General features: G+C 46.6%; 1 protein-coding gene across 5 annotated transcripts in view; it reads right to left on the bottom strand.

The window, feature by feature from the left end:
• Positions 1-22,219, bottom strand: part of RBM34 (RNA binding motif protein 34) — a 201,223-nt gene that overhangs the window by 11,947 nt on the left and 167,057 nt on the right. For all 5 annotated transcript variants that reach the window (XM_089674926.1, XM_089674924.1, XM_089674927.1 and 2 more), the window contains 4 exons: positions 19,502-19,561; positions 15,378-15,421; positions 9,082-9,165; positions 4,859-4,922 (listed from right to left, as the gene is read on the bottom strand). In XM_089674926.1, the coding sequence (XP_089531052.1) occupies positions 4,859-4,922; positions 9,082-9,165; positions 15,378-15,421; positions 19,502-19,561 (252 nt within the window). The remainder of the gene's footprint in view (positions 1-4,858; positions 4,923-9,081; positions 9,166-15,377; positions 15,422-19,501; positions 19,562-22,219) is intronic.

The following is a 22,219-nucleotide window of genomic DNA, read 5'->3' as shown; positions in this document are numbered from 1 at the left end:
CTGGAGCAACTGTTGCAACTGCTGTTACTGGAACAGTTTGACAATGGACTACTGGGGGATGTTAGACATTGGGTCCGGGACAGACACCCCCTAACCTTAGCCCACGCTAGTCACCGGGCAGATGAGTACCTGGACAACAGGAGGCTAACCAAGCCCGCCATTCCACCTGCGCCTCGTCCAAAACCAGCGGTGCCTACTCCGGTCACCCGAGAATGCCTCAGACCACCCACACCTTCCCACCCAAAGCGGTCTGGCCCACGCCGTTATGGCTGCAACCAAACCGGGCACATCTGCATTCTTTGCCCCCCCCGGAATCCACCAAGGCCCCAGACTAGCCAACCCCCTCGGGGCACTTCAAACCGAACCACCGCTCCCTATGGCCGAGCCTCTGCCTACTCCCTTACAGGACCCACCTTAGTGATAACGCCTCTTCGTGGAGGAATTTTACAACCGAAGATGGAGGACATTGGGGTCTTTCACAAAAGTTAACCCTCTCCAGGCTGCCACCCTGGACAATCGCCGACATGTTGTCCACATTGACAGCCGTCGGGACCGAGGATTACGGGACACTGGGCCGAAATTCGCCATAGTCCAACCCCAACTGGTACCAGATTGGGCCAAGACCGGGCCGTCTGTGGCCGTAAGGGTAGCGGGAGGCCACGTCTACCCGATTCCTACCGCAAGGGTCATCTGGCCTAGGGGCCTGGCCCAGGGATGTTGAAATTGGAATAATGTAGAACTCGCCGGCTGAGGTTCTCCTTGGAAATGATCTGAGAGTCCTGGTCTCCGCTTTTGGCACAGAGACCCCTGCTGAAGCTCATCCGGTCACCGCTCGCCACCAGACTAGAGAGCATGCTGCCGCTCCACCTGCCGAGGTTCCGCTAAGAGTCGAATACCCACCCCCTGCTGATCTTGTCCCTGCCCTGACGTGGGATTGCCCCGCAGATTTCGCTAAGGCAACTGCCAGTGACCGGACCTTAGACCCCTATAGATGGAGGGCTGGAAGTGATCCTGGGGGATTGGGAGATGTGAGGTATGAGCGGGACCAGGGCAAATTGTACAGGGTCCACGGGGGAGCAGGAGTGGGCGCTGCCAATATACCTCACCGGCAGATGGAAGACCGAGGAAGTATCGGCGTGATCTTCTCCGTGATATTCCCCTCGCTGGCCATTTGGCCAACCGACAGACCCTGCGTCGCTTAACCCAGAGTTTCTTCTGGCCAGTACTATCGGGGGACATTCGGGACTACTGTCGGTCTTGTTAGGTCTGCCAGAAGGTACGGAAGCAGGGAGACAGGTCCAAGGCCACTCCAAGGCCACTACCCATAGTGGGGAACCTTTCAGTCATTTCGCCGTGGACCTAGTGGGGCCCCTGAAATGGCCTAGTCCCACGGGCAAGAAGTATATCTTGACCATTGTCGAGATCCTGACCGACCGAGGCCCGCAATTCAAGGCCGAGCTTACCCGACAACTTGGGAAGTTGTGTTGGATCAGACCGCTGTACAGCTCTCCCTACCACCCCCAGACCAATGGGCTCTGCGAACGGTTTAACGGTACGCTGAAGCGGCTCCTACGAACGTTCGCCGTGTCCCATAAGGACTCGGAACGGCATCTCCCCCACCTCCTGTTCGCCTACCGAGAGGTACCGCAGGAGTCCACTGGGTTCTCTCCCTTCGAGCTGTTGTATGGCCAGAGGGTCTGGGAACCCTGGATCTCCTACGCAGTGGCCAAAGAGGGGACCTCAGTGGTGGCCTATGTGCTGGAGAAAGGCTACAACGGTTGGCGACCCTAGTACGCGCAACCTTGAGGACGCCCAAAGCCGATAGAAACGGTGGTACGACCGGTCTGCCCGCCATCGAACATTTCACTCGGAACAGAAAGTGTTGGCCTTGAAACCAGTCAGGCGTGACAAATTACAGGCTGCCCGGCAAGGCCCGTACCAAGAGGCGGAGCAACTCTGTGATACCACGTACGTTGTAGCTCGCTGTTCGGATGGAAGGATCCGCCAAACCTTCCGTGTGAATAAGCAGGTCTCGCCGGGTCTGGCAGGTGTTACGCAACTGGGGAGCCTTGTGACAAACCGTCCCTTTGTGATAACATTTGGCTCTTTCTGTTCTGGTTTTATCCCCTTGTTAAGTGGTCTTCCCGGTCTAACCGTTTTAAAGCTGTATAGGTTTAGCACCTGTTATGTAGACAGGCATTCTACATGGTTTGTTTAGTTGTCTTTAACTTCTCTAGATTTTAGACTGTGCCAATTGCCTGGCTGTGTTCAATAAAGCATTCATTCGTCCGACGCAAAGTTCTGACTCGTGGTTTGGGATATCGGGGAAGGATTGTCTTTGAGCTCTAATACCCGCCTTGGCAGAGCGCTGGAAGACTTGCCGGAAAAGGGGATCATTGGCTAAGACGCATCGCTCCGCACGAGGAAGCCCCGGTGGAACCGTTCCACCGCAGTTACTAAACACACAACAGTAAAATCAGTCTATACACATAGTAAGGAATGCTCGTTATACTCCCTGTAACCTAAGGGGTTAATCCTCTGCATTGTGTAAAAAGGCAGTTTGATCATGATTGCTCTGTTCCTTCCCTTGTTAAAGTGACCACCTCTTATCTCCTGATAGAACAGAATGAACCGTAGGCATTCTGCACATGCTCAGTTTGGTGTGTATTGCTAGAGAGGTTTTTTTTTTTGGGGGGGGGGAGGGGTTTGGGAGTGCATGTGATCAGCACAGGGCCAATCAACACTGGTCAGACAGAGGTCAAGGGATCTGCATCCTCCTATAAAAGAAACAAAAATCCTCCTACAAGCTTTAGCTAGTGCTTGGCTGAACACGGAGAGAAGCCACAAGATTGCTCTAACTGCTGATGAGAAAATGTATTTAGCAGCTTAGATTTTCTAAAATGATTGCACTTCCATGTTCTGTGTACTGTGGGAGACCAGATAGAATGAATGCAGGGTCTGAGGAGACCAGATACAGTGAATGCAGGGCCCGGGGAAACCAGACAGAATGAATGCAGGGCCCTGGGAGAATAGACATAGTGAATGCAGGGTCCTGGGAGACCAGACAGAATGAATGCAGGGTCCTGGGAGACCAGACAGAATGAATGCAGGGTCCTGGGAGACCAGACAGAATGAATGCAGGGTCCTGGGAGACCAGACAGAATGAATGCAGGGTCCTGGGAGACCAGACAGAATGAATGCAGGGTCCTGGGAGACCAGACAGAATGAATGCAGGGTCCTGGGAGACCAGACAGAATGAATGCAGGGTCCTGGGAGACCAGACAGAATGAATGCAGGGTCCTGGGAGACCAGACAGAATGAATGCAGGGTCCTGGGAGACCAGACAGAATGAAGGCAGGGTCCTGGGAGACCAGATAGAATGAATGCGGGGTCCTGGGAGACCAGACAGAATGAATGCAGGGTCCTGGGAGACCAGCCAGAATGAATGCGGGGTCCTGGGAGACCAGACAGAATGAATGCAGGGTCCTGGGAGACCAGCCAGAATGAATGCGGGGTCCTGGGAGACCAGACAGAATGAAGGCAGGGTCCTGGGAGACCAGATAGAATGAATGCAGGGTCCGGGGAGACCTGCGGGGCCCAGAGTTTAGGAACGCTTTAGGCCAGCTGGGTGGTGGGAGCTCTTACAATGTAGCTGTGCTATGTATAGAAAAAAAAAAAACTTGCTAGGATCAAGAGGAAAACGTTTTTAGGAGGAAGAGGTATTTAAGTGTACACCCCGTGCAAAGGGCGGTTTTTGCCTGCACATGTGTTCTGTGTAAACAGTCCTATTAGTGCTTGTTGGGACGCAGCATCTGTCCAGACCCAGCCGCTGCTCCCAATTTCACACTCGTGCAGATGCGAGGCCCCAGGCGTAGACAGTGTGAATTAAGTTCTGGGACCCACCCCAGCCCAAATGTCAAATTGGGAACAGCGGCTGTGTCTGTGCTGCTGCAGTGTCCCTATAGACATCAATGGGGCCGCATGCATGCAGATGCACGGAACACCGGTGCAAGCAAGAACTGCCCGATGAATGGGTGTACGTTTGTGCGAATGAAGCCTTAGCTAAAAGAAAATATATTCTGTACATCTCCGTAATACATGTACGTTTCCTCATGTTTCATCCCTTTAAAACGCTGCAAGTACAAAAATACCCGGTATTCTGCCAGAGTGAGCTGCTACATTCCTATGCATTCTGTTAGCAATGTTTATCAGCCCTGCCCAGTTCTATCTGTGGACTACAGCACACCTCCCCCATAGACTACGGTGATAAGGAGAATGGGAGGTATTCTGAAGTTCTGTCTTAGTCTATGTTCACACCTGCATTCTGTCTATGTTCTGCTGCATTTTGCAGAAACCCACAGCAGTCCATTTAACATGATTTCCTATGGGACAGGTTCGCATCTCCGCATTTTGACGCAGTGCGGTTTTTGGAAAGGGTCAGGGACTTTTTTAAATGCAAAACATTGCGTTTTTGGCTCTCCAGGCTTCAATGGAGATGCTGCAGAAAAGCATGTAGTGCGTTTTTGATGTGTTTTACTCTGCCCAGCAACAGGTTGGAAAAAATAAACAAACAACGTATCAAAAACGTATGTGCAAAAATGTAAAACACACCGCAAAAAGCACAGCAAAAATGGATCAAATGCAAACTGCACATGTGTGAACCTAGCCTTAGCCAATCCTCCAGTGTTGTCACCCTAGGAGACAGGAAGTGTGTTACTAGCAGGATTATCAGGAGATAAAAGACAAAAAAGGCCTAAAAGAGTCAACTAATGCAGCCATCGCCACATCGAACGTCTGGTAAGGTGTAGTATATATTACATCTCAGTAAATGGCCTTAGGTACATTTAAAGCTGCTTACCGTAGAGCTCTTCGAGGCAAGATCCACTCTGATGTGGAATCCGCTGCTGATCTCTGTACCGTTCCTGGTTATAAACAAGGAACAATCTCGATTAGGATGAGCGAGTCAAACACTTCTGTAGGGTAAAAGGATTAGAAAAGGAGAGCTGCTGCTGCTGGCTTGGTTTTTTGGTTTGAAAGTACGTGCTCATTCTTCCTCCACTATTTTGGAAGGGCGGGGGGGGGGGGGGGGGTGAGTCCATTTATACATCAGGTGGGTAGCCTTACAATACACCACACAACTGTAAAGCACAGCAGTGCATTGTGCTCCTCCCTCCAGCCTGCAAGTATCAAAAGAGAGCAGGTGCTGCTGTGATGTGAGGGCAGACTGCCGGTGCTTCCCCTCTCCCCTTGTCATGTGACATGTCACATTACTGAAGAGAGAAAGAGAGGAGGAAGACACTGCCTCACAGTGTGATCGGAATATGGGGGGGGGGGGGAATTAAGCTAAAGACTGCCCATCACAGATCCCCCTCTCCTCCTTGGATGCCCCAGATCTCCTCTCTCTTCCTCACACACCCCACCTCTCCTCTCCTTCTCAGACCACACCAACCTCCCCTCTCCTCCTCATATCTGAACCCAGACCTCCCTTTTCATCCTCAGACCCCCCAGGCCTTCCCTCTCCTCCTCAGCAGACCACCCACCCCCCCCCCCCCCCCCTGCTGCTGATGATCGCTCTCCTTCTCACAGCTCCCCCAGACCGCCCCTCTCTTCCTCAGACCCCCTCCCAGACCTCCTCTCTCTCCTCCTAAGAGAGCCCCAGACCGCCCCCTCTCCTCCCCACACCACCCCCTCTCCTCAGACCTAACCTCCACTCTGCGCCTCTCCTCAGACTCCCTTCAACCCCAGATTACCCTCTCATAACACCATGCAGACCAACCCCCTCTCCTCCTCAGACCCCACAGATCTCCCCTCTCCCCCTCAGACCTCTCCTCCCCAGACTTCCGCTCTCTTCCTCAGATCCCAACCCAGACCACCCCTTTTCTACTCAGAGCCCCCCCCAGACCAAGCCTTCCATCCTCAGATCCCCCAGACCTCCCCTCTCCTCCTCAGACCCCCCCCCTTCTCTCTTCCTCAGGCCCCCTCACACCTCCCCTCTTCTCCTCAGGCCGCTCAACCCCCCCACCACCTCCCGAGACCTCCCCTCTCCTCCCTTAGACCCCCCAGACCCCTCCTTTCCTTCAACTACCCCTGCCCCCTCAGACCTCCTCTCTCTTCAGACACCCCCCCTGACCAATCTCTCCTCCTCGGATATTACAGCCCCCCCCCCCGCTGTAAGAAATATGTTTTATTAACAGATTAATAGAAGTAGGGTATATTCTCTGTATAATTTACACCCGCCATGGACTCATTTCACCTCCTCAGATCTCCCTGCTCTCCTCCTCAGACCCCCTCACACCTCTCCTCAGACCACCCCTCTCTTTCTCCTCCCCAGACCTTCGCTCTCCTCCCCAGATCCCCAAACAGACCTCCTTACTCCTCAGACACCCCCCCCCCACTCCACCCCTAGACCTCCTCTATCTTCCTCAGAATCCCTCTCAGAGTACCCCCTCTCCTCCTCAGACTCCCAGACCTCTGCTCTCCATCTCATATCCCCACCCAGGCCTCCCCTCTCTTCCTCAGCACCCCCTCCCTCAGACCTTTCCATCGATCACCCCCACCTTTTCAGACTTCCCCTCTCCCCCTCAGACATTCCAGACCTCCCCTTTCCTTTTCAGCCACCCCAGACCTCTCATCTATTCCTCAGACTTAGACAGATCTCTCCTCTCCTTCTCAGACCCCTCCAGATTTTCCCTCTCCTCCTCAAATATTACCCCCCACCCCCTCAGACCTCACTTCTCCTCCCCAGACCCTACCTCTCTTCCTCAGATTCCCCCCTCCAGACCTTGGCTCTCCTCCTCAGACCCCCCAGACCTCCCTTCTCTCCTCCTCAATCCTACCCTCTACTCCTCAGACCCTCTCACACCTCCCCTCTCCTCCTCACATCCCCCTAGACTTCCCCATTCCTCCTCAGATGCCCCCTCAAGACCTCAGCTCTCCTTCTCAAACCCAATCCAGACATCACTTGTCCTCAGAACCCCCAACCTCCCCAGTCCTCCTCAGACCCCTTCTCTCCTGAAATCTCCCCTCTCCTCCTCAGACCGCCACCCCACTCCTCGGACCCCACAGACCCCCTCTCTCTTCCTCAGACACACCCACCCAGGCATCTCCTCAGACCCCCCAGACCTTTATTTTCTTCCTCAGACCACCCAACACCTCCCCTCTCCTCAGGACCCCAATCCCCAAAAACCTCCCCTCTCCTCCTTGATAATTATACAACCACTTCCATACAGATACACTCTGCACATGGACACGGAGAAACAAACAGCTGTTTCTTCAGAATAACAAAAGGCAGAAATCTGCCACAAAGTTTGTTAAAAGCCCTGCAATGTACATAGATCACCCAGAGGTGAAAATTTTTTTCGGAACAAAAGTGGAGTTACTCTTTAACTATTAGCCGCCCCGGCCTATAGCCGTTTGGCGGCCGCAAAAATGCTTCAGCTTTCCGGGTGCATGCCATTTGGCGTGCTTCCGCTCATGCGCAGTTCACGCGGTTGCAGAGCCGCGCAGCCTGTCACCGGCCATGTACCTCGGACACGGCCGATGACAGATCTGAGTACCGGCCCCCGTTGCCCGTACCATGTGACCTGCTGTGACCAATCACAGCAGGTCACATGACAGTTGTATACAATGCATGGCTTCATTCATGCCATCCATTGTATATTAGTGCCTAGCTGTGAATGGTCACAGCAGGTCACATGCACGTCATGTGATTAGCTGTGGCCAAATCACAGCTAAGCACAAAAAAAAAAAAAAAACTGAATGAATCGATGTCATTCAGGTAAATGCTTGCTTATAGCAAAGTAATTCTTTGCTATAAGCAAATTGTGTAAAAAATAAATAAATAAAAATACTGATCACTTCCCCAAAGTAGTACAATGTTACTATGGTAACATTGTACTACTTTGGTCATAGTAAAATATGAAAAAAAAAATCTTAAAAAAAATAAAATAAAATGTAATAAAAAATAAAAAAATTAAAAACAAATATATGTATATTTTTTTTCCCATACTGTCACCAGTCAGTGTCCCTGATCACCGCCATGCCAGTTATATGATGACGCTGTACTGCACTGGTGACAGTATGTAAAAAAAAAAATTGTAAAAATAATTTTTTTAATTCTTTCATTTTCCAAAAAATTATGACAAAAAAAATACAACTTCAAAAAACTCGCCATTCCTCTTATGAAGTACGTCGGACTGTCTACTCTGCAAAAAGGGGTCATTTGGGGGATTATCTGTACTATTCTGACATTCTTGGACCTCAAGAAATTAGATTGGCTGTCAGTACTTCAGGATTGATCAATATTCAGATATATCCCATAGTTTGTGAACTCTATAACTTTCCTACAAACTAAATAATACATCCTAATTTGGTTTATTTTCACCAAAGACGTGTAGCAGAATACATCTCGGCCTAAATTTATGAAGAACAATTATTTATTTGTAAACTTTTATAACAGAAACAAAGAAAAACGTGTTTTTTTTTCAAAATTTTTGGTCTTTTTTTGTTAATTTAGCAAAAAATAAAAACCCCAGCGGTGATTAAATACCACCAAAAGAAAGCTCTAGTTGTGTGAAGAAAATGATAAAATTTTAGTTTGGGTACAATGTTGTATGACCGCGTAATTGTCATTCAAAGTGTGAGAGTGCTGAAACGTGAAAAATGGCCTGGGCAGGAAGGTGTAAAATTGCCTGGTATTGAAATGGTTAAGTATGTCTGGACATGGGAATAACTGGCCTCACACTTCCTTCAATCTCCTGGCTAAGTACAATAATCCATCTTTATTTTTGTTGTTTGTACGGTTTTATTTGGGGAGGGGTTACCTTGTCAGCAGTTGAAAAGGTTCTATATCTCCTGGGTGCCTTTGTTGGTCAGATATCTGTCCGCAACGAATAGTTAGAACAGACATTAAATGCGTGCATGTGAGACAGGGACCTTAGATCGGAAGCTCCTTGCCACACAATGACCAATACGTAAATTGTCAGCACTCTAGAAAGGTCAGAAATAAATACAACACGGTTCTGGTAAGGCCTTGTGAAAAGCCGGCTCGTGTGCCCACTACTAACATTTTCAGGTACTCACCTTACGAGAGCTTTAGTTGCACTTTCTTGGTCTTTGAAAAGCAAATACGCATTAATGTTTTTCCTTTTAGGATGTATTTTCCGTCTGCAAAGAAAGGAAACATTTTCTCATTATAGAGGAACTTTAAAACCAACAATGATGCACGGCTAAACGTGAACCTGTCGGTACCATGATGTCACCAAAGACTGCAGCACTGCCTGCACCTTTGGGTGTTATAAAGTGTCTAAAGCAACCCAAACATGTCATGTCATGCATCAATCCTTAGATGCAGTGGCTGCACTGGGTTTTCTTTCTTTTTTTTTTTTAATATTCCTCTATTTTCTGATTTTTCTCACTCGCTGTACACACTGTCTATGGAGATGTGGTCAGCCTAGGCTGCTGTCCCGATTTGAACTGCAAGCGCCACTTCCTCAAGGAGTTGTTATTTTCAGCTTTAAGGCCTGGTTCACGCCTGTGCGTTTTTCAGTGCGTTTTCAGTTTTGCAAAAACTTACTATAGTCCATTGAATATGGCTTTCTATGTATCATGTCACATCTGCGTCTTCCACCAGTGCCTTTTTTGAAAGTTAAACTGGATGGACTTTCGTCTTTTTTCAGACAGACTTACTATGAAAAGGGTCAGGGACTTTTGTTCCTGCAACAGGTTGTGTCTTTGACTTCAATGGAAACACATACAAAACCCAAGCCTTTTTGCCGATTTCTCCCACAAGACAACAGACGCCTCCCAAAAACACTTGACACATCAAAAATCTATGTGGGGGGGAAAAAAAAAAAAAAAAAAAAACACCTTGAAAATGCATCAACTGCATCCTGCATAGGTGTGAACCAAGCCTTAAAGTGATTCTATAGGCTTAAATAAATAATTAATAAATAAAAATAACAAAAATGTCTATATTTACCTGCTATATGCAGTGGTTTGCACTGAGCAGCCCAGATCCTCCTCTTCTTGGGTCCCCTGCCGGCGATCCTGGCCCCTCCCTCCTGTCGGGTGGTCCCACAGCAAGCAGCTTGCTTTGGGGGCACCAGAGCATGTGCACTCCCCAGCCGCTGCTCAGTGTGTCCATTCACACACAGAGACGCAGCTCAGTCCCGCCTTCTTCTCTTCTCATTGACTGTGATTGAGATCAGTAGGAGCCAATGGTGCCTGCTGCTGTCTCAGCCAATGAGAAGAGGGAGTCTAGGGATAGCTGAAACTACAGTGCACATAGCTGGATAGAGAGGGGGCTGCAGCACAGAAAAGGTTTTTTTAACTTCAGCCTTTACAGCCACTTTAAGGTTTAGCTCACCTTTGGAAAGTGTAACATGTTTCAGCACCTGCACCTACTCGCCCTCATCCCCCTCCCTGTGACATCAGGCCAGGGATGATCGCCCCACATTTGCTGTCACAATTTGAAAACAGTGCAGCAATGAGGGGCTTCACCCACCCAACCACATCATTCATTCAGTTTCCTGTGAATGAACAGACTACAAGTACTGTTGGCCATTGCGGTTGACATCTTATAGTTCTCAATGAACTGTGGCGCTGGTGAGCGTTCTTGTAGTTCAGGGATCTTCCTGCTCTCAGGTAACTTCCTGCTTATATGAGGCATGAGTCTACAGGGGCCAGACATTGCACTCGCCATCTGCTGATCATGGGTGCGATGCTCTGCAGGCTCCTCAGAAAAAAAACAAGTAGTGCACATTTATTTTTTTGGCCGGAAAAGGAATGTGTATTTTTTCGTTTTTGCAAAAGGTGAACCTAGCCTTTAAATGGACTTAGGTAGACAAACACCAAAAAGATCTGCAGTTTTCTGCTTGGACGGTTTCAAAAATGGACAGATCACGCCAGTATTATAAGAGAAGTAGAGGAAAAAAAAGGCCCAAACAGGAAACTACAGATCTGTCTGATATCTGCCTAGCTGAGTCTATTTAACCATTTGACCTCCAGGCCTTTTCTGGCACCTTTTTTTTTTGGCTAGAAAATTTCTTAGAACCCTAAAAATTATATATTTTTTAAAGCAGAGGCCCTAGAGAATAAATTGGTGGGTTTTGCAATTTTTTTGTTCACACGGTATTTGCGCACCAATTTCTCAAAGGCCATTTTTGGGCGAACAATACACTTTATTGAATTTTAATGCAAAAAAAAAAATTAAAAAAAACAAAAACAAATACAGAACCCAATTTTTGGGGGATATATAAAAGATGATGTCACATCATACCAAACATGTCACATTTTAAAACTGAGCAAGCCTGTGCAACGGTGACAATGTAAATTTTACTATCGATAGGTGACCCTTTAAAAAACTTCATGTCAATCGTTGTCTGGGGCGATAAACGACAAACATAGAATAGGCATTCTTTCCTCACGTGGGATATGGCCCTTGTCAACATCTCAAAGCAGGCACATAATAGGAAGTAACGTTGAGTTTGGTACTCTACTGATAGTGCCTACAACTATACTCTAATAACGGAACAATTTGGGACACCTTCACATCACGTGGAGGAAATCTGCTGGGGATTGTTGGCATCGGGGACATTAGGGAGTGTGTCTACATCCCCATTGAAACAATCTGAGTGGAGCGCGGTACGATCTATAGATGAGAAATAATTGATACAGCCTTTGTGTAGGTGACAGGGATACCCGGGTAATTAAGTCTAATATATTGCTTCAGGAGTCATCAGATTCCTAACTCACATCTTCTTCCCACCCCCCTCAACCCAGGAGAACCATAGGGGCCAAAAAATTGACTTATATAGTGAGGATATTAGTCTTTTTATTAGAAACATCTGCAACGGAGTCAATTAAAGGCATGGATTGCACAGGCATATTTCAGTTAGCACCATCTAATGTTTTACAGAAAACACAGCAGGTCTGATTAATCAGCTCCGGGCTGACTGTAATCTATCAGGTGTTCCATACGCGGGACAGGAATTTAAGTTGAATCATTTTGCGGATGATGCCCTCTTGACTCTCACCAATCCCTTGACGACGCTCCAAATTTGCAACAGGTCCTTGCGCGTTTCTCCTCGATTTCGGGCCTCCGTATTAATTTGGATAAGACTGTCGCTCTCAATATTACTTTGGCCTCAGGTTTGGTTTGGCGCCTACAGTCCTACTTCCCTTACAACTGGACTTCCTCTTCACTTGAATACCTGGCCATTCGCCTGACCCCTACCTATGGCTCTTTGTTTGCTGCAAATTATTATCCATCGCTTTGCTCTGTGTCTTCTCTTATGCAGTCTTGGCAATTCCCACAACTGTCCTGGATTGGACGGATTAACTCGGTGAAAATGACCATCCCGCCTAAACTGTTGTATTATTTTCGCACCCTCCCAGTGTGGGTTCCTCCTCATTTCCTCCGGTTTATTCAGGCGAGGATTATGCAATTCATCTGGCCCGATAAGATGCCCCAGAGTCTCCAGAAATACGCTTTTTGTCCATAGACTCCAGGGAGGTCTTGGGGTGCCTAATGTAGCTATGTATTACCAGGCGAACAAGATTGCCCCACTGTCAATGTTGCACGCTTCTTCTAATGTTCCTCTCTGGGTCCTTTTGGAACTACTCAACTGTGCCCCCATTGCGACATCGATGCTCTTATGGCTCCCCCCTACCCTACGACACTCAGTCCGATTTTGCTCCATGGCCTACAAGTGGGGGATTTGCTACGCTACTCCAATGGCTTGATGTCACCCTTTCTGCCTTTGCTCACAATTACTAACAATCCTCTTCTTTCCCGCAGGGTTTAAATCAACCAGGGGCGTTCCCTTGGTGGGTGGCCAATGGTTTTTCACAGGTACGACACTTTTTGACTTCTTGGTCCTTCCCCCACCTGAAACTCTCTTCGGAAGTCACGGGATGTCCCTCAGGCGGAATTTTTTAGTTACCTTCAATTCTGGCACTGGCTGACCTCTGCTTTCCCATATCAGAAATCTGCCTTTGAACAGCTTTGCCAACAACGTCCGGCCACCCCGGGCCTTGTTTCCCTACTTTATGCATCTTTGAAAAGATGCTCCAAGTGTACTTCTATCTCTTATGTCGCTCGGTGGGAGAGCGTCCTGGCAGTCGTAGATTTTAAGGAATGGAATAGGGCTTGCTCGTCTATAGCTAAATGTTCATTTAATACAGCCATGCTGGAGGCGGCATACGAAGTACTGTTTTGTTGGTATTGGGTCCCAGCTCATTTAGCCCAGGCGAACTCTGCCTGTAGGGATCGCTGCTTTCGGGGTTGTGGTCATCGCAGAGATGTGTCGAATATATGGTGGTTCTGCCCGAGACCGATTTGTTTTTGGTCTCGCGTATTTGGCCTCCTTTACACCTTGCTCCATCTCTCCATATGCTGGGATGCTCGGCATGCTTTGCTTCATTGTCCCATACCGGGCCTGTTGGCTCACCAGCAGAAGTTGGCTTCCTATTTGTTCTTGTCAGCAACTAGAACAATTGCTCAAACCTAGAAAAGTACATCTGTTCCTCTTCAGGGGGTGCGGAACCGTATGACAGCTCTGATGCTCAATGAACAGATGTCGAGTATCCGTAATAACTCCCAACGGACACTTTAGACAATATGGGAACCGTGGTTGCAATATGCCTTTCCCTCGCTCCCCCCGGCTAGTCCGGGCTTTTGATGTTGTTCAGTATTACCATTCCCGGATCCCTATTTCTGGTCTTGTCTTCTTCCCTCTAATCTTTTTCCTTTTTATTTTTGTTGGCTTTTTGTGAGGCGGTGGGTAGCTGCCTTTGGTTTGAGTTACTGTCGGTGTTATATCACTGTTTTTGTATTTTATGTGCCATTGAAAGCCCCTGCGTGGACGCACCTTCTGCTCTGTCGATGTTAGAGCATTGTTCTCTTTGCTTCTTATGTGGCATTGATAGCCCTGCGTGGGCATGTTTTGTTGCTCTAATCTTGTTAAACTGTTTACAAATTAAGAAAAACCATTGAAATACAAAGTAGAACTATAGGCCAAACTTTGTTTCATTTTGGATAGTCGGTTATAATATATTATATTTTTTGCCATCTGTATCCCATTGGGGAGATTTCTCTTCACTTCCTGTCCCATAGCCAAACAGGAAGTGAGAGAAAATCCCTGCAAATTCATGGAATCTCTTGAGGACCCCCAGGTTACCAGAACTAGTGTCCCCATTGGTGATTTCCCCTCTATTACTTTTCTGGGACAACCCAAAATTTGGGGTCTTCTCTTACTTTCAATGATAATGGTAAACAGGACAAAGAGAGGGTGTATTTCCTTAAAGGGGGCACAGACAGCCATAAAAACTGACAGGGGTTCTAATCCCAGTCCACTCTGTCCAAAACGTTAAAAAAAAAAAAGTTTTGCTCTTAGTTATACTTTAAGAGTTGGTTCACATCAGAATAAACAGGAATTCAGTCCGAGTTCCTCTGCGATTCTGTGCATTCCCCTGCAGTGTGATTTAGCAGACCATTTGAATGGGCTTGCAAATCACACAAAAAATTGTGCATGTTCTACTTTTGATAAAAACACAGTGCACCAAATTGCATGATACCGCAGTACCATATAATCTGGTGCCTGTAAAAACACTGCGTTTACGAACTGCGTTTGGGTGCTGTCATGGACATTGGCTGCACGGACCTTCTCTGCAACATTCTACCTGTTATTTGTTATATTTCTCTGTGACATTTTGGAAGGACTATTTACTTTGATCTGCCCTGAAGACTATTCCTGGTTGGTTTTATTTGGAATTATATATGTCCATTAAAAGGAGCTGGTCATATTGGTCTCCGTTCCATGTACTCCTATGCCGGCCCATACTGTATAACTCCATACAGACTAATCAAGGCTGGTCTGGGTAGCTGGCTGTTGATTAGCTTACTGTTAATTGAGTCACCTATTGTTGTTGGCAAGCTTTTTGGGAGGTACTTACATGATAGGATTAGACTGATGTTAGCTTCACCCCCCTTGTCTAACCAGTGTATTTGTTTTATTGTTCATGTGGGCACTGCCCTATTTCTGGAGTGTATAAAAACTGTATTTCTGTTCCATAAAGTAGTTCCAGATTGGCATCTAAGCTAGTCTTGGGTGCAATGCCCGGCTATAATACGCTGGTCCTGTTTCCCAGTGGCAAGGAAGCACTTCTCTGATGGAAGGCACAAGCTGGGTGCCAGGCGTACCGTCACAGGTGCCTTTAACAATGTATTAGCACCCGCAGCACACTGCAAAGACAGCGCGTTTTAAAGGCAGCGTGGGAAACGCAAAGGTAGCACACCTTTTCCGCACCGAATTCTTGTGTGAACCGGCCCTTAACCTTTGTGGCTAAAGAAAAAAATATACAGAAATATAACTTACTGGATAGTTGCAACTTTTTTGGAGAGGGAGGAATCAGCCCGAGCCTAGACAGAGCAGAAACAAAGGAGTTAACATTCGTAGATACAGTGCAGAGCAGCTGAGAATCATTTGCAGCACAGGAGGCTTTGGGGGAGATTTACTAAAACAGACTAGTGCAAAATCTGCTGCAGCTGTGCGGGGTAGCCAATCAGCTTCCAGGTTTTATCTTGTCAAAGCTTTACGGTGGAAATACACGATTAAAAAAATCGACCGATCCGACGACCGAGAGGAGTTTGTTCGTTGGTTGAAATAGTGGCCCACATTAACCAATCTGAAATAAATTGTTCGTCAGCCAATACATAGTGTTGACGTCTTCCATACAAGTGATGCAGTGTGCGTGTGACCTTGTAGCCACGCCCTGTCGCCCAGAACGTGCGATATACACAATTTGTGATACATAAAATATAATCTGCAGATTTCTGGTTTCATTACCCCATTATGCCAATATACTTTTAACATTCGGATTTTTCGTTTGTGTTTCCGAAGATTCCTTGGACATAAACATCCGTGTCATCTTCTGTTCCCGCTTGATAGATTTTTTTCGTACGACCGTCATACCACCCCATAGAAAATCGGTTGTTCGTATGCAAAACAACATTTTTCACTGTTGTTCAACCGGATTTTTTCCTTCACAATAATGTTATCGGTTAAAACATACTGCTCATCTATATATATCATGCTATACTTATTTGCTGTGTGTAAGGACTGTGTTTTTTGTTTTAAATACAGAGCAGCCACAATCCTCCTCTTCTCAGGTCCCCTGCTGGCTCTCCTGGCCCCTCCCTCCTGCCTAGTGTCCCCATAGCAAGCAGCTTGCTATGGGGGCACTCAAGCAGCCTCATTCCTGAGCAGCTATTTTGTGTGTTCATCAGCAAAGTTACGGCTCGGCTCTGCTCCCCGATCTCTCTTCATTGGCTCTTTGGCTGCTGTCTCAGCCAACGAGGGGGGAGAGTCCCCAGAGAGACAAGGCTCTCGTGCACATCGCTGAATCACAATGGGGGCTCAAGTAAGAAATTAGGGGGGCTGCTGCACACAGAAGGTTTTTTTTTTTACTTTCATACATTGATTGCATGAAGGTAAAATATCTTGAGCCTTTACAACCATTTTAAAGTACCACAACAGTATGAAGAATCCAGCCTAAGAAAACCTATACTGTGCAAATGCTGACCTCTCCTGGAAATGCTAGGTCCCTGGGCTGTCATGCTGATCCAATTAAGTCAATATTTTCTGGTGAACTGACCGGGAACAAGTATGTAGATCAGGAGTTCTGACTTTCTAATCTGTATACTGGTTTAGGTCTGTGACTCAAAAAAAGCATCAGAATCCGGGACAGCCAGGCACCCAAGTATTCTCTAAGGAGGATGCAGTGCCATAGGGCGCCTTCTGAAAGTCCTGCTTAGTCCGGCAATGACACTATAAAAGCCCAAAGGAAACCTGTACCGTGAGCAACATGAGGACAGCCATTGCCAAGAATGCTAGTGGTTTGGCCGTTAGTCTAACCCTCTGGCTTCCTGGCACACATATACAAATCAGGAAAGTCCCAGTAAAGTCCTTATCTGTATCCTTGTTCTAGGCCAATATTCATAAATTTGTACTGTAAGCTGTAACAATACCAAACTGCACCTACATCCCATTTTCTAGAAGTAAGCACGTAAAGCAGTTGACCTTGTGCCTATGAAAGGCACTTTGTGATCCCCAAACTTCTGCCATCATTTGCACAATTATCTTCATAATCTGCCAGTGAGACATTTTTGGTAAGCTTGGCAGACTACAGGCAGCAGATAAAAATTAAAAATTATATGGATTGTTTTTAATGTGGTTTTTGAATGAATGTTTATAATTTATATATTTTTGTATGTGGGTTTGGAATAATCAGCAGTCATCTCCCCTGAAGAATACCGGATGGATGAAACATGTTGGGATTGTTGGAAATCTGTGGACTGCTATAACAATTTGTAAATTACATTGTACACGTTTATCCTCTATGAAGGAAGATTTTATATTTTGGAACCAAATAAATGTTATTATAAAACTTTATGGATAGGTCTATAGAAATTTGTTATGATTTCAATATTGCTCTGGAGGATGTGTGGCACCCTTAAAACCCCTCAACCGCTCTACATGCTTACTTGTTCTAGGCTAGTGAAAGTATGGGCCAAGATGTTAAGCCAGGAAATTGGTATTTGCAGAATGAAAAGTCAGCAATGGAAGCCTCCATGTTCCTCTCAGTGAAGTTTCCTTTAATGTAATACTAAACTCTCTTCTTGGGGGGCACAAGGGGCTTTCTTGCTCAAGGACACTTACAGATGCTTCTAGAACTCCTCTTTGCTTTCCCCAGCAATCTGAGGACACTGATCCCATTTCCAGGTGCACTAAAAAAATAAATAGGAGAACCATTCTCTCTTCCTGCGCATATTTAAAAAACAATTGGCCCCTAAAGTACCCATTTGCTGAAATGGCCTCCCTGTAGCTCACTGCTTACCTGACATGTGCATTTCTTTATGCACATGGAGAGCAGCTTCTATGTCTGGGAGAGGCACGAATTGGCTACCTGTCCCTGAGCAGTCAATCAGTGCCATTACTTCACCTAAACTTCACAATGAGCTGCATTAGAGAAGCCAGTGTGGACCTACTGGACATGTCAAACAAAAGACCCAGCTGAATCCGGCCTACCAGACCATTTCATGTGGTCCAGTCTCCTCTCCTGCAGCTCCGCCCCACCATGTATCAGAAGTCGGCAGCAGAGAGGAGAACAGAACTCTTCCGCCATATCCTGTGTTTCTCCAGCCAGCCAAGGACAGGCTTGTCTCCTCCCCCACCACAGCAGTCAGCAGCACAGAGATGGACAGAACCTCTTCTACAGATCCTGCCCCTTTTTGTGCAGCCACAGCACCTCCTCATCTCCGCCTCCCCTGCTCTCAGCATACTTAAGCAGCTAACTCCAATCCTGCTCTGGTCCTCCTCCAGACCCTGCACTTTCTGCTTCCCAACTCCGCTCCCAGCTTCTTCCCGACAGCAGCATAAGGTAAGGAGGGGTGCACTGGAATGTAAGGGAGGGTGGGAGACTCATGACTTCTGACGGTGGGGGGGCTCTTGGCATCTGATGTAAGGGGGGGGGCATTGGAAATCTAGTCTTACAGATATAACCAGAGCAACAACAATGCTGATGCCACCAGTGATGAGTTTGTTACCCCTGCCCTAGAGGAAGACCTCATCTGGGAACAAAAATATTTTTTGGCTCATTTTTTGATGGAAGGAGCTGAAAGGAAGTGCTTGCAGTCTTGACTTTAATGTTTGACAATAGGTCTGCTTTAAAGTTGAACTCTGGAAAAAGAAAAAAAAAAAAAAAAACCACTCCCTTGCAGTGGGGCTTCCCCTGCAGAGCAAGGGTTAAATGCCCGATTATGTCTAGGGTACCCATAACAAGTACGCTTACTTACCTCAGCTGGAGCTCAAATCTTCTCCCTGAAGCTCTGGCTTGTGGGCAGTCCTTCAGCATCCTCGCATACAGTGCAGGGCCAAGGGTGCTGCATTGTACTTGATGACACCACAGTGCCTGTGACCAATGGAGTGTCAGGGAGAAGGGCTGCAGGACCCACACTTACACTGTGGAGGGAGTCTGCGGGAGCGAGGGATCAGCTATGATAAAAGTCTTTGTTATGGGTACCCTAGGCATAAAATGAGAGAAAGGAGCCCCACTGTACAAAAGGAGCCCCACCGCAAGATATTTTGTTTTCTTTTTCCTGAAGTTCAGCTTTACAGTGATTGTTGCCACATAAATGCATCCTGCAAGAAAAACAACAAAAAAAAAAATACAAGAATAGATACCAGTCTAACAGACGGCAACTTCTATCTTCACTCTCTTGAAGAGTTGCAGTGCCTGATGAGATACTACCGATTTCCCATAGTAACAAAGACACACAGAGGGGGACCAAGCACCCCGACACCCCTGAAAAGTTTCTTCAGGCAGAGCTCTTCAAGAGAGTAATGTTTAGAAACATCATCTAAAAATATAATCACAGTATGAAAAAAGCCGATCTAAATATCAGTCCCTGAGAATTTCATTTTAATGGCACAACACTTACCATGGAGCGGAACCTCATGGATTCAATATGGCCAAACTCGTTAAAGCAAGCCTTCAGCATCTGAAACAAAAGTGGTTAGTATTAACATAAAAGCAGAACTCCACTCTGGCCAATACATAGTTACATAGTTAGTCTGGCTGAAAAAAGACAAAAAAGTCCATCCAGTTCAACCATAGAAAAAAAAAATAAAATAAAAAAAAGTTATAATCCTATACCCACAGTTGATCCAGAGGAAGGCAAAAAAAAAAAAAAACCAGCAAATCATGACTTAATTTGCTCCTGCAGGGAAAACAATTCCTTCCTGATCCCCCGAGAGGCAATCGGATACTCCCTGGATCAACTTTACCTATAAATGTTAGTATCCAGTTATATTCTGTGTATCCAAGAAACAATCCAGGCCTTTTTTAAAGCAATCCACTGAGCTGGCCAGAACCAACTCTTGAGGGAGTCTATTCCACATTTTCACAGCTCTCACTGTAAAGAAACCTTTCCGTGTTGGAGATTAAATTTCTTTTCCTCCAGACGAAAGAGTGCCCCCTTGTCCTCTGATGACCTCAGGGTGAATAGCTCCACACTGAGTTCACTATATGAACCACTGATGTATTTATACATGGAGATCATAGCCCCCCCCCCCTTATGTATTATACTTGGAGATCATACCCCCCCCCCTTATATATTATACATGGGGATCATATCCCCCCTTATGTATTATACATGGAGATCATACCCCCCCCCCTTATATATTATACATGGGGATCATATCCCCCCCTTATGTATTATACATGTTGATCATATCCCCCTTATGTATTATACATAGAGATCATATCCCCCTTATGTATTATACATAGAGATCATATCCCCCTTATGTATTATACATGGAGATCATATCCCCCCCCCCTTATGTATTATACATGGAGATCATATCCCCCCTTATGTATTATACATGGAGATCATATCCCCCCTTATGTATTATACATGGAGATCATATCCCCCCTTAATTCCTCTTCTCAAGGGAGAATAAATTCAGTTCCTCTAATCTTTCCTCATAGCTGATCTCCTCCATGCCTCTTATCAGTTTGGTTGCCCTTCTCTGTACTTTCTCCAGTCCCTCAATGTTCTTTTTGTGAATTGGTGCCCCAAACTGAACTGAATATTCCAGATGAGGTCTTATTAATGATTTGTAGCGGGGGAAATGATATCTCTCCCTCTGGAGTCTATACCTCTTTTAATACAAGAGAGGTTTTGTTCGCTTTAGAAACCGCAGCTTGGAATTGCATGCCATTATTAACCTCCCTAGCGGTCTGATTATGTCAGTATTTCTGTGCTCAAAGCGGTACATTTTTTGGCATGGAAATATGTCATTTTTTTATTGTTGGCCTGTAATTTATAGGAATAACTCACTGAAATCTGTCCGAACAAGAGTCTAGTAAACATCCCAGGTAAGCTAAAATTTGAAACACGAAATCATAAGTTTTAATTTAAGAATCAAAAAAAATAATAATATAATAATAATAAATTGAATTCAATAATATAATCTAACAAAAAACACTGAAATTTTAAATAGATCGCCAAGTTCGCACATCACTGAGTAAAGTCGCAAAATCATTTTCAGTGTCTGATGACGAATTTCCCCACAAATCATTATCACTCAATTCTGCAAGTGGTTCTAATTTACTATCGCTGTTCTCTAGCTGGTATAAAACCAATTTGGACCGGGCGGAGCCTGAGTATGGCGGCGGAGGAGAGCTCAATGTAGGAGCTCTCGGACGGAGCTCCGTGTCCTGACCTCCCCAGGTCCCCTGTGATCCCCCCGAGATATGTAGATAGCCTGGTGGCTTGCCTCTTACCCTGGCCTGGCGGCTCCCCGGGACGGAAAGCGGAGGTGTGCGGGGGGAGAGTGGAGAGTGGCTGGTGAATAGCGGTGAGAGAGCGGTTGGATGCTGGGAAGTCGGCGCGAGCACGTGACCGACCGCAAAGCACGCCTGGGAGTTCGGGAAGCCGGCCGGCCGGCGTTCTGCGGTGAGAGAGCAGAAAGGTCCTGTCGGCTGGGGATCGGTGCATTCTCCCTCTATTCCCCCGAGACCCCCAGGGCATAAAGCAAGATAAGAAGACATTCACTGAGCCCTGGTAAACGGAAGATCAAAGAGACTCTGGAGGGTCCCCCCCCCCCCTTCTCCTTGAATAAAGACCCTATGTGACCTGAAGGAGAGAGCAAACAGCGGGGCCACTGGAGGAAACATACGAGGAGGGTGAGTGACTTTAAGTTGAAATCTTCTATACCCTAACTGTGATGCATTACATGGCTCCCTAAAGGGTAGCAGGGGGTAAGTGAAAGGGGGGACCCCGGCGACTGCAAAAAAGGTGGAAAAGATTTGAGGACAGAACAGCCCAAAAAGACCAGCCGGGGAATAGTGCAGAGACTAGTATACAAGACCTTTGATTCTCTATCCCCCCTAAATCCAGGAATTTTAAAATAGAAGAGCAAAGAACAAAAGTTACAGAGAAAATGAAAAATAAAAGTGTAAAAGGAAGTGGGCTTAAAGGGTCCCAGACTGGTACAATTAAAAAATATACCTCCCAAGGAAACGTAACCCCAGAAAGATCCCAGAATAGGACTGAAAGAGGAGAAGCTGATTTCAGCATGGAAAATAGCCCTAGAGTATCATTAGGCCTGGACACCAGCAATCAGCAAGCATTAGGAAATACAGAGATGGAAAA

The sequence above is a fragment of the Staurois parvus genome, unplaced genomic scaffold (genome assembly GCF_062004578.1).
Source record: "Staurois parvus isolate SC_StPar_1 unplaced genomic scaffold, SC_StPar_1.0 ptg000154l, whole genome shotgun sequence".
Taxonomy (NCBI): domain Eukaryota; kingdom Metazoa; phylum Chordata; class Amphibia; order Anura; family Ranidae; genus Staurois; species Staurois parvus.
This window is presented reverse-complemented; position numbering and strand designations above follow the sequence as displayed.